The following is an 11658-nucleotide window of genomic DNA, read 5'->3' as shown; positions in this document are numbered from 1 at the left end:
TAAATAAAATGAAATTCAATGAACTAGAATTATCAACGGAAAAGCTCAATGAAGCATCAGCTAAGCAAATGTAGAATAAAATTACAAAATTAGATAGAAAACGAAAGGCTAGGACATGCTATATCATCCACTCAAAACTTAAAAGATTTTCAAGTTTTTGATTGATTTTCTTTAATTTGATTGATTCATTCATTTGATTAATTTGATTTTTGTGTGTGTGCGTCTGTGTGCTTGTGTGTGAGCCACCTGCACATTCCTGCTTATGCATGTATATGTGTTTCTGCATACGTGTATGCCCTTTTGTATTTGTTCACATGAGTGTTACAACAAATAAAGTCATGATGAGGCAAATACCTTTCCTTGGAGAGTATTTTTACATGCTGGACAACCGCTTTGAGAGAATTCACAGTCCCATAAGAAATAATGTGATCACATTAACAGACGGTCGCAGCATTGTTACACTCTCACCCTGCCCCACCTGCTGATACACATGGCCACATTTTCAACTATTTCTCAAGTTTCATAAACCATTGCAAAAACATGTACGCCATCATCCCACACATGCCTGGTAACATGAACTTTAACTTGGTATTATGTTGAGTTGAGTTTGTATGATCCAAACTTGACTGGGCTTGAGTTCTTCGTTTATGACAGCCTTGACCGATAACATTTCAAACAAGCACAGACAACGCTCATAACGATTGTGATCTGTGTCCACCCTCTCTTCAGGTTAAATCTGTAGCAGGTTTTCCTCTGGATTCTTTGCTGCTTCACTGAAGCCTTACCACCTTTAATCCATGTTTATCAAACTCCTCAGTAATGCAGCTGCTTAGGCAAGTTGTTGACGCCTCACTGTGCTCACCCTGCACTATTGTGTGGTTTTGAATTATTGCCATCATGTGGCACTCAAGTATGTGCATGGAGGAACTGCAGCATGAGAAAATAGTAAGAGAGATTCAGGTGTCTGCATATGTGTATGAGTGTCTGTGTGGTTATTGATAAGTAAAAGACTTTAGTCTCATTGACTTTAGTGCATCTGATTGAAGCAAAACTAACACATAAATTTTCTTCAAATAGCTGTTGGACAGCAGAGATTTGAGCTTTAGGGTAAAGTTCCACACCATGGTAGAAATTGAAGTCATGTGCATGTGAAAAGTAAAAAGAATGCAGGCCTCACCTACACCAAAGGTACAGAGGAAAGAAACAAGAGGGGTAGTATGTGATTATGGAACCGCTGGGTGTGGTGAAAGGTATCCAGTGAGAAAACAATCACTAAATCTGTAATGTGCATCACCGATTCATGTGCAAGATTGTTTTTGCCAGAATAAGGATGCTCCAGCAAAAACATCATTACCTTTCAGGCAGCATTAGAGACATTTTTTGCTTGCTGTTATAAAAAGACTTTAATGAGACATAATTCTCATAAAAAATTCTTATGACTTTATCTATGCTAGACTGCCTCATGTTAACTAGAAAACTACTTATTGTAACATTTTGTTTAATTCCCTTACAGTTAGAATGATCATGCATAAATACATTTTTGTTTTCCTTTTTTTTTTGTACTGTTGGTGTCTGATTTGCACCAGCAGGAGCAAACTCCATTAGATCTCAGAACTGTCTTAAGCAGACTTTCAGATTTGTGTATACATTTTGTTGCCTGTGAGGTGGGGTGACCAGTGAGCGACCCGGCTTGGCAGTGTGGTGTTCCTGGCTTGGGGCCACACCACACCAACAGCCCAAAGCATGTGAGCAGCTGTGAAGCAGTTTCTTGCTCTCGAGATGTAGACACTGAGTCAGGACGAACTTGTCCTGGTCATTTATTTAAAGAACAACTTGTAACTTTTGATGAACAGCAGCTACTGCAGCTGCAAGTGACATGGATGGTATATACTTAATGCAAAGCTACTGTTTAGCCTTAAGTTAAAATGCCAAGCTATTGTAACAGTAGCATAATGGAAGAAGAGTCATCAGCTAACTCAGAATTAAACAGCAATTTTTACCTAAAGCTTGCTAAGAAACGCTAACTTCAGCTACAAAAGATTGGTCATACCAGACCAAGGAAGGCAGTTGCAACAAAACCTCTGAGTGTACTGAATTGTACACCACTGTGTTTTGGGTCTTGGGTTGTCTCTCTGATGTATACACATGCTTGAAGGAATGCCACCTTCAACTAAACCTCTCATCGTGGCCAATCAGTCTCTTCGTCACGATATGGATATCAAAATCCCCTCTTCATCCCTCACTCAAACCAAGGTTGCAAAAAACCTGGCCGTCATTTTTGGTGACCAGCTATCCTTCTTTGACCATGTTGCATCTGTCTCCTAATAGTGCTGCTTTGCTCTATACAACATCAGAAAAATCAGGCCTTATATGATTTAGTATGCCACCCTGCTCTTTGTCCGGACCACGGTTATCTCTCACCTCGCCTACTGCAATGCCCTACTGGCTGGCCTTCTTTCATGCACAGTGGGACCCTCGCAGATGGTCCAGAATGCGGCAGCCCATCTGGTCCCAAAGGGCACATGTCACTTTGCTACTCATCAACCTACAGTGGTCATCCATGGCCACCCGAATCAAATTCAAGTCACTAATGCAGCCTTCAGACGAACTTCTGGGTCTGCTCCCATCTACTTGAACTCCTACAGGCTTATGCTCCTTCTCAGCCACTTTGTTCCTCCAAGGACCATCGTCTGGCATTGCCTCCCTGCACACAAGCCAGTCATAGTCCAGGCTGTTCTTGTCCGTGGTTCCCCGATGGTGGAACAAGCTACCAAATGCTATCAGAGTGGGGGCGTCCCTCTCTATCTTTAAGAATCTCTTGAAGACTCATCTCTTCTGAGCGCACCTCCTCTCCTAACACCTTTAACATCTTAACATGCCTAACGAACACTTTCAGTGCTTTCTTTACTTTTTCTCCTTGCACTTATTAAATGGATGTTGCACTTAGTACTTACGCCAAGGTTTCCTGCTGCACTGAAGCTTTAGTGATGTCCCTCCCTTGCTTTGGATAAAAGGCTGTTCCAAATGACTAAATGGGAAATTTAAATGTATTATTGTGCATTCACATGTAGATGCAAAAGCAAATGCATTAACGTGTAATCGACATATTAATGTTGAAGATGTTTACAGTGAAGCTAATTTTGACAGCTGTTCATATTATAAAGTAGCTGAATGAATTAGTCTAATATAGCCTAAATGATATTTGATACTGAAGCTGATACTGACATCAATATTATAATAATGAATGGTTAAAATAAATAGTCTGGTTAAAAATGTCAAACTGAAAAGTCTGTAGTAAGTGCAGCTCTCAGATAAATATAGTTGAATAATCAGAACAATATTTCCCTCTGAAATCTAGTGGAGGACAAGTACCATGTAGGAATATGCAACATGGACATTCTCAACATATTCAAGTGAAATATAAGTTGAGTATTTGTTTGAATGTTAGCTTTTGCATGTGTCGATGTTATTTACATGATATGCCATATCTCATGTAATTTGAATTGTATCTTTTACAACAACAGATGTTTGAAATGTAGCAAAATGAATGAAAATGAACTTTAGAGCACTTAAACAGGCTCTTTTCCTTACATAATCACATTTTTACTCTGCTTCTTCACCCCTTTCTCCCTTCCTCCTCAGGCTTTCCTGGTGCAGGGTGTGTCACGGCTTATCTTGTGACAATCCCTCCCTACCTGTTTTACAGGATTGGCCACTCCTGTCATTCAGAGCCAGAGGCGTGTAGGCTGAGGTGGAGGGAAGGCTGGACTGCAAAAGTGAGAGTACAGGTTGAAGTGGCTGAGGAAGACCCTCCCCCTGACTCAGCACAGCTATAAAAGCAGGCAGGGTGTGCTGTCTGACACTCAGAGGGAATTGGCTCTCCTTTTGAATCCTGCTCATCTTCAGTTTTCTTCTGCTCAAGAGCTGCAAATCTTTACCGCTACAACAATGATGATGAGGAAGTCACTGTCAATCTCAGGCTCTGGTGGCAGCACCAGGAGGTCCTTTGCAGGACCAGGTTCCACTTACTCCGTAAAAAGAACCACCTATACCTCTGGTGGTAGTGGTGGTTCTGGTTATGGTTTTGGTATGTCTTCGATGAGTTCTAGTGGTGGTGGTTTTGGTCTTTCTGCTAGCCAAGCAGCAGGCTGTTATGCCGCACCACCAATCACAGCTGTCCAGGTCAACCAGAGCCTGCTGGCCCCACTGAACCTGGAGATTGACCCCAGCATCCAGGCTGTCCGCACCCAGGAGAAGGAGCAGATCAAGACCCTCAACAACCGCTTCGCCTCCTTCATCGATAAGGTTGGTTCCTGTGAGCTCTGTGTGACTTCCTTAAGTCTAATGTACAATTTACTGTAGGCCTCATTATCTTAGTACTGGAAACCTGCATCCTTCGTGCTTCATTTATTTCTAGCATCTGTCTTATTTCTCCTCTTTAATATGTAATTGAAAAGAAATGGCCAAACTTTTAAAACTTTGGCACCTAGTACAGTAACAGTTACCTGTTTTTTATTGAAACTGCAGAGAATTGTTCGTTGTTTGTTAGATGAAAACAAGTCATTTTTACTGTAAAAGCTGACACAGCAAGACAGCTGTGAATCTTATCTCTGTGGTGTTGTGTCCATCAATGAGTTACAGCCTCTGGGATTAAGAAAGCTTATAAAAATGTCAAAGTCTGTCAGTGATTGTGACCCCATCATATATGAGCAACTCACAGGTGGCCTGTAGCCCCGACTGAGCCTTTCTGCCCACTATCTAAACATGGGTGGGTTTTATACGATTGCAGTGACTCACCCATCCCTCACCTGGCAGACTGGTAGAGAGAGTAGGCATCTATCTGCACTATGCTCGCAGAGTCCAAAGTCTGTTATTTGCACATTTCACCTATCACCTGGTTGTCAAGGGCAACACGAATGCTAAATACAGTGCTGTAACTCAAACTTTCACTTGTTTTTAATGCTACAGTCACACAGTCTTTCTTGCTTGCAAGCTATATGATGATTACCTTTATACAGAGTGAGACAGTAAGAATTTGTACTCAGACAAAAACTTTTATCTCATGATACTGAGCTGCTTTGTCGTCTGTAGTCTATCTGCCACACCTAGTTTTTTATGGTCAGAGTGACTGTGAGGATTCCATAGCTCAGTAGGATGAGTCATAGCCAAACAACAGACACAATAGAAACACTTAAACCACACACATATGTTAGTGAAACATAAGGGTAGAACATACCCTATTATTTGTTTCAAGAAGGAATAAATGTATTTTAAAAGACTCAAAAGTCTCTTTTTACACATTTTACTATTACAGCTGCTTGAACATAGCCACATAAAGATATGCCTTCATGAGTAACAATTGTTGTGACTAGGGTGTGGCAATTCAGATATGTCGCTATCTATTCAGTCATGCAGATAAAGGTGAGGCACTTTAAAACCTGATACCACAAATGACACACCCTTCACATCCTTTTTGTGCTGATCTGGCATAAAAATGATTTTAAAAAAATGTAATCACCACTGAGCTTTTTTTTTTAAACCATTCAATATAGAACATGCATTTTTAGAAATGTTTTATTTTATTTTATTTTATTTTGTTTTTTTGAAAAACATCTGACATCTACTCTGATTTTGTATTTGCACAGGTGCGTTTCCTGGAGCAGCAGAACAAGATGCTGGAGACCAAATGGAGCCTCCTGCAGGACCAGACCACCACCCGCTCCAACATCGATGGCATGTTCGAGGCCTACATTGCTAACCTGCGCAGGCAGCTCGATGGGCTGGGCAACGAGAAGGTCAAGCTGGAGGGAGAGCTCAGGAACATGCAGGGCCTGGTTGAAGACTTCAAGAAGAAGTGAGTGTTGGCATGACATGGCCAATAGTTACAACATATCTCGAATGTGATGAGCAGATGTTCTGAATGGAGAAGATGTACTCATGTGCTTCCTTGTGTTCTAACAGGTATGAGGATGAAATCAACAAACGTGCAGCTGCAGAGAATGAGTTCGTGCTCCTGAAGAAGGTGGGGATGCATCAAGATGGCCCTTTAGATTTTTTCTTTTATTCTGAAGGTTTAATGTGGCTAGTTGTAACACTTCCTGTTTGTACATAATTTTCTTTCCAGGATGTCGATGCTGCCTACATGAACAAGGTAGAGCTGGAGGCCAAGGCTGATGCTCTTCAGGATGAGATCAACTTCCTCAGGGCCGTCTATGAGGCTGTATGTACTACCTATAAAGTCTAATTCATCCAACTTATTTTATATTAGTATAATAAACTTTTGAGTTAAAGCTAACGATCATCCATCCTGTGTTATGTCTGGTTCTGTAGGAGCTTCGTGAGCTGCAGGGCCAGATCAAGGACACTTCCGTCATCGTGGAGATGGACAACAGCCGCAACCTCGACATGGACTCCATTGTGGCCGAAGTGCGTGCTCAGTATGAGGATATTGCCAACCGCAGCAAGGCAGAAGCAGAGACCTGGTACAAACAGAAGGTCAGTGAAATGCAAACCCAAGGTTTATCCACTGTATATTTTATACACACTTGCAACACTTCTCCCAAACTTCTGGGACATCTGGGACATCATCTTCATGATACACATGAATTTTTCATAACAGTATGAGGAGATGCAGTCCTCCGCCGGACAGTATGGTGATGACCTGCGCACAACCAAGGCTGAGATTTCTGAGCTGAACCGCATGATTGCCCGTCTCCAGAATGAGATCGAGGCTGTCAAGGGACAGGTATACTCCAAAACATTCTCATGGATGACTCCTTATTATTAACGCACTCCATTGTATAAGAGGATGGGCAGTTACTTAATCATTTGTGACTTAATTTTTCCCAGAGGGCAAGCCTTGAGGCCCAGATCGCAGAGGCTGAGGAGCGTGGTGAGCTGGCAGTGAAGGATGCCAAGCTCCGCATCAAGGATCTGGAGGATGCCCTGCAGAGAGCCAAGCAGGACATGGCCCGCCAGGTGCGCGAATACCAGGAGCTGATGAACGTCAAGCTGGCCCTGGACATTGAAATCGCCACCTACAGGAAACTGCTGGAAGGAGAGGAGAACAGGTGGGATAAACTTGAATATTTAATGTTGTTTCATGGCTGTGGCATTAGTTTTATCTGCGAATGAAGCACTAACTCCACATTATTACACCATTAGACTGGCCAGCGGAGGCACCAGCGCAACCATCCACGTGCAGCAGAGCTCTGGAGGTGGTAAGTTTCAGATTTCATACATCATTGTCATAGGTGACACCTAAACCAAAAGACCACACTGAGAAATGGAAGAATTAATGATAATACTTCCTGTTTTTTTGTTTCCTGCTCCAGGATTCTCCAGCTCCAGCTCAGGCGGTGGATATGGCTTCAGTGGCAGCAGCATGGCTGGTGGTTATGGCGGTCTCGGTGGCACTGTCACCAAGTCCACAGTCACATCATCCAGTAGCAGGAGAGTCTATTAAAAAAGGAGAGCCGTCCCTCTTCCCCTTCAGAAACTTTTGAAATTCATCTAAATCTGTGCCCTTTCATGCAATACTGTCACATTCAACAAGAGAGCTGAATATTCTCCAAAAATCAGTGATCCCTAAAATGTCTAAAACAAAAAAATGCATTGGATTGTGTTACACTGCCACCATTTGTGTTTTAAGGATCACTGGCTGTTTTTCTTACTCTGTACCTTGGCGTCATCTAACAAGTTTCTGAAGGTAAACATGGCCTTAAACATAGAAGGGCCTGGTCAGATAGTAAGGCAGAATTTGTTTTCTTTCTGCACTTCCATCCAAGAAATAAGAAATAAGGAAAAAAAAAACAAAACAAAGGTTTCATGGAGTGTTAAGACTAAGCAAGGAAATTATTTGAAAATCTACAATATAAAATCTGTAAAAGGAAGAATAATTATATTTGTATGCTCCTGTTTTCAGTTGATCATTCCTATGTTTGAGTTCTGATATTAGTAAAAAAGAGCAAGTCACTGACCAAATCTGATCACTGGAGAGTACAAGAATTAGAAGTGTTCGACGTTACACGTTTACAGTTAAACTTTTAACCGATTGGTTACTGGCTTTTTCCTTTTTACTGTTCTGTCAAATGTTTCCCTGCTTAGTTTTGCCTTTCCTTGCCTTCCAGCTAAAACTATGTTGAAACCAGATTTATTTTGTAAAAGCCTTCTCAGCAAATGTCTGATGAATGTTTGAAGCAAATGACATCATGTCAATCTGAATAAAATAAATCTGAGAACCAGAATGACAGCCTCTCTCTCTTTCTCTCTCTCTCTAATTACTGTTGCCATGGATAAAAAGAAAAAGTAGAACACAGCCTGTTTGCTTCAAGCTTAAGAGGTCTGCACAGCAACAGCAAGATGAAATTTCCTCACTGAGATTTCACATGGTGGCAGTGCTACACCATTTTTACTCTTCCTGCTTGGTTTTGTAGCCCCCCTCTTTATTGCATGCATTATTACGAACACTATACTAACACTGATGTAGGACCTCCCTTTACTCAAAAAAAAAAAAAACAGCCTTAGTTCTGATCCATGTTGACATGACTGTATCACATCATTTCCTGCTGATTTGTCAGCTGCACGGTCATCCTGTAAATCTTCCCGTTCATGAAACTGGTTCAATGCGACTTTTTCTTTGTGACATTATCCTGCTGGAAGTAGCTTATTAGAAGATGTTGTGCCAGTTAGACTCTTAATCAGACAGTAGGGAGTGTCTAAAAATATCCAGAAGGTATTGCAAACTTGTGAAATGCATGGTTTTGTGTTTAGATCTCCTTAATGTCTACTGGGGGGAAAAAACAAAAACAACACTGTACAGTGCAACACAATCAACTTTATTCACCTGCATGATTTCCTGCACATACAATGGTGTATTTTTAAATGTGCCAGGCACACCCACAGTCTTTGTAGTATTGGCAGTTTGACCGAGAAATTATTTTTTCGTCTTCACCTGAGGCTCAGAGTGCTGGCACTGGTTGTGCATTTCCTTTTTGGATTTGGTCCCAGAGGAATTAAAGTTGGTTTGACTCATAATAATGATGCAAAGCAAATACCAAATGCTGAATCTGGAGCCAATCATGTTTGCACTAAATCAGTTACACCACCAGTAGACAACAATTACAGGTGATGCATCTTTTCTCCCTGAGGAGGGCATGTGAAAATCACTTCTGCTGTTGTTACAAATCTTGCAATTATCCTGCAAACAAGCAGTCTCAGCTCAAACTCAAACATATTATCACTTGTATGGGGCATATGCACCTGTAATCTTCTTCTCCTGAGATATACTGCTGTTCTCTGCTGTGCACCAGTGTAACTATCATGAACTGTCAATGCTTGTGATGACATGAACAATTTAGACACCCTTAATACAGAGTAAAAGGCAGTAATGAACATGTCTCTGTAATTGACTCAGGTTACATCTGTAATGTTGTGCTTGACAACACCAAATGGGGGAGCAGAAGAATAGAAAAGCACAGACCATTACCTCAGAGAAGCTGATATACAATGGCCTATAAGCAGTTCGTCCTTGTAGAGGATCACTGGTCTTATTGTTCTGTGTTTATCCATTTCTCTGTGTCAGCAGCACCTGACCATATATCTCAGAAAACAGGTAATGTGCCCCCTCCGGATAGAGCTGCAGTCTTACAGGAGAGTACTAACAAATAAGGCACACAGCTAAAGCCTGAGTTTACAATAGAGTTAATAACCTGGATTATTCTGTTCTTTCTATGCAATCTCATGTGGGTGATCGAGAACATTAAGACTCTTTCTTAACAAATACAAAAAGAAAAAGGCTACAGGTTAGTCAGGCTACAGTCGCAGTCGGTGTCTATATGCACATTTACACAATACTGTAGCTGGACATCAACCTGCAGGCTGTGATTTAGAGGATAACATGAAAGACAAAGTGGGAAAAAAAGGAAATGGTCTGTGCAGAGCACTAACAGTGCCATAGGGGAAACAAACACACGTATCAAATTATATGATCCCCTCATAAACAATGCGACAGACTGTCAAAGCAGAGAAAAAGACGCCGTTCCTCACCTTCATCAGAAAAACAGCAACATGTCATGAGATAGTATTTCATTTTCAATTGTTTTAAAACCATTGTGCCATTTTATTTACTATTACTATTGCTTTTTGGTCTTAAAACATTAACATAACTTTTGATCAGTTGCACACTTGTTATTCTTAAAGGTTTTATTTGGAAGTTTTCTCTGATGCCAAACCTTGTTTCTTGTTGGATCGGGTGGTGGTGCTATTCCCTTGACAAGAGCTTTGGCCATTGCTGTCTTTATAATACAAGAGGATATAACATGCCCTCTGAGCAGCGCTACATCCTCAGGGCAGATTGGAGGTTACACTGACTTGCTATATGATATTTGATGCTGAACTTGCAACATTTTTTCTTAACTGGTGAGTAAATAGCTGTTAATGCTAATGTACATAGCAATAGCAAATCTTCCAAATAGCCCCTTTAATAGTTGATTTCTCGTTACTTCATGTCGCATGGAAGATAAGATAGTTCAGTGTAACTGTAATATATTGGGTTTGATATTTGTAGCAGGTCCTCTGATTATTACCATATATGCATATTTTGTTTTCAGAAAAGACTTAAATTTCTTCATAGATTTGATTATTTGGCAGTCAGTATGTTTTACCAAGCAGAGAAGCTGCTGCTGCTGTGTCAAAACAATTGTTCTTGATTGAACAACAAACACTCCAAAAAATAATGAATCATATTTCCACATTGAAGATAAGAAAGTGTCTGTCGCAGCACAAACTGTAAAAATAAAAGGCAAAAGGCAAAAAAGAAAAACAACATAATATGATACAAATGACTGTGTTCAAACAGAGCATAATAATTATGAGTAATTTGTTATGTTTGTGCTCAGACAAATTAAAGTCAAAGAGCCTGAGGACAAAAGACAACTCCTCCCTGAATTCACGCCTTCACTGAACACGTAACAAACATGAATGCACGGGTAAAATAACACGGACTTGGACTCATCATAACACTTTGATATAACGATGCAAAAGAAAACTATTTTTAAAAATGTAGGCCAAAAATTCTGTACTTAGTTTGTTAGTGTTTAAAGAAAGTCACTGCAGGCCAGGCCATTGTTGCATATTTATGCGTACATATTTTAGGCTGCACATGGAATATACTCTAAAATACTATTTATTCGGTCACTTCACAGAGCATTTGTCACAGTGAGCATGTGATCTTGATGACTGCACAGCAGAGCAAAGTTCATTAAGAAGCTGAGCCTTCCATGCAAAATGACCTTTGTTTTCTTTGCCCTTAACTGCTGTGAGAAGAAGCACAATAATGTGCTATTGACTTGAGGGGGGGCTCTTCCACAGGACTGGAAGAAATCCTCAGGAGTGATGGAAAAGATTGACCTTACCCTTAACCCCAGCCCAGCACCACAATCAATGAACACTGCACCTTGCACAAACTCTGACAGCTCAATCGATACTGGTGAATATCAGCAGCCTTCGATTGGAAACACTGATGAGCAGTGTGCAGCATGTGGAGTGCGTAAGGGTCAAACCATTTAGTGTCTTTGTCAAGTGGTAATGAGGTGTGAGGTGTGTGTGTGTGTGTGTGTGTGTGTGTGTGTGTGTCTGTTTTCAGAGTAACATTCATAT

The 11658-nt window shown here is 40.9% G+C and overlaps 1 protein-coding gene across 1 annotated transcript; it reads left to right on the top strand.

Annotated features, from left to right (window-relative positions):
- Positions 1–3733: 3733 nt before the first annotated feature.
- On the top strand, positions 3734–8246 carry LOC139630609 (keratin, type II cytoskeletal 8-like). The gene is made up of 9 exons (XM_071494219.1): positions 3734–4305; positions 5646–5854; positions 5962–6022; positions 6125–6220; positions 6331–6495; positions 6620–6745; positions 6850–7070; positions 7165–7220; positions 7335–8246. Exons 1-9 carry the CDS (start codon positions 3949–3951, stop codon positions 7463–7465), a joined length of 1422 nt encoding a protein of 473 aa, XP_071350320.1. The 5' UTR covers positions 3734–3948; the 3' UTR covers positions 7466–8246.
- Positions 8247–11658: the final 3412 nt, after the last annotated feature.

Source organism: Trachinotus anak, unplaced genomic scaffold (assembly GCF_046630095.1).
Source record: "Trachinotus anak isolate AG129_WGS33_773 ecotype Australia unplaced genomic scaffold, CSIRO_AGI_Tana_v1 ptg000013l, whole genome shotgun sequence".
Taxonomy (NCBI): Eukaryota; Metazoa; Chordata; class Actinopteri; order Carangiformes; family Carangidae; genus Trachinotus; species Trachinotus anak.
The sequence above is the reverse complement of the archived record's forward strand: the minus strand, read 5'-3'. Positions and strand labels throughout refer to the sequence as shown.

Coding starts and splice junctions, on each gene's coding strand:
- LOC139630609 (XM_071494219.1), top strand. CDS start 3,949: ATGATGATGAGGAAGTCACTGTCAATCTCAGGCTCTGGTGGCAGCACC. Junction 5,855..5,961: donor GTTGAAGACTTCAAGAAGAA/GTGAGTGTTGGC, acceptor GTGTTCTAACAG/GTATGAGGATGAAATCAACA. Junction 6,221..6,330: donor TCAGGGCCGTCTATGAGGCT/GTATGTACTACC, acceptor CTGGTTCTGTAG/GAGCTTCGTGAGCTGCAGGG.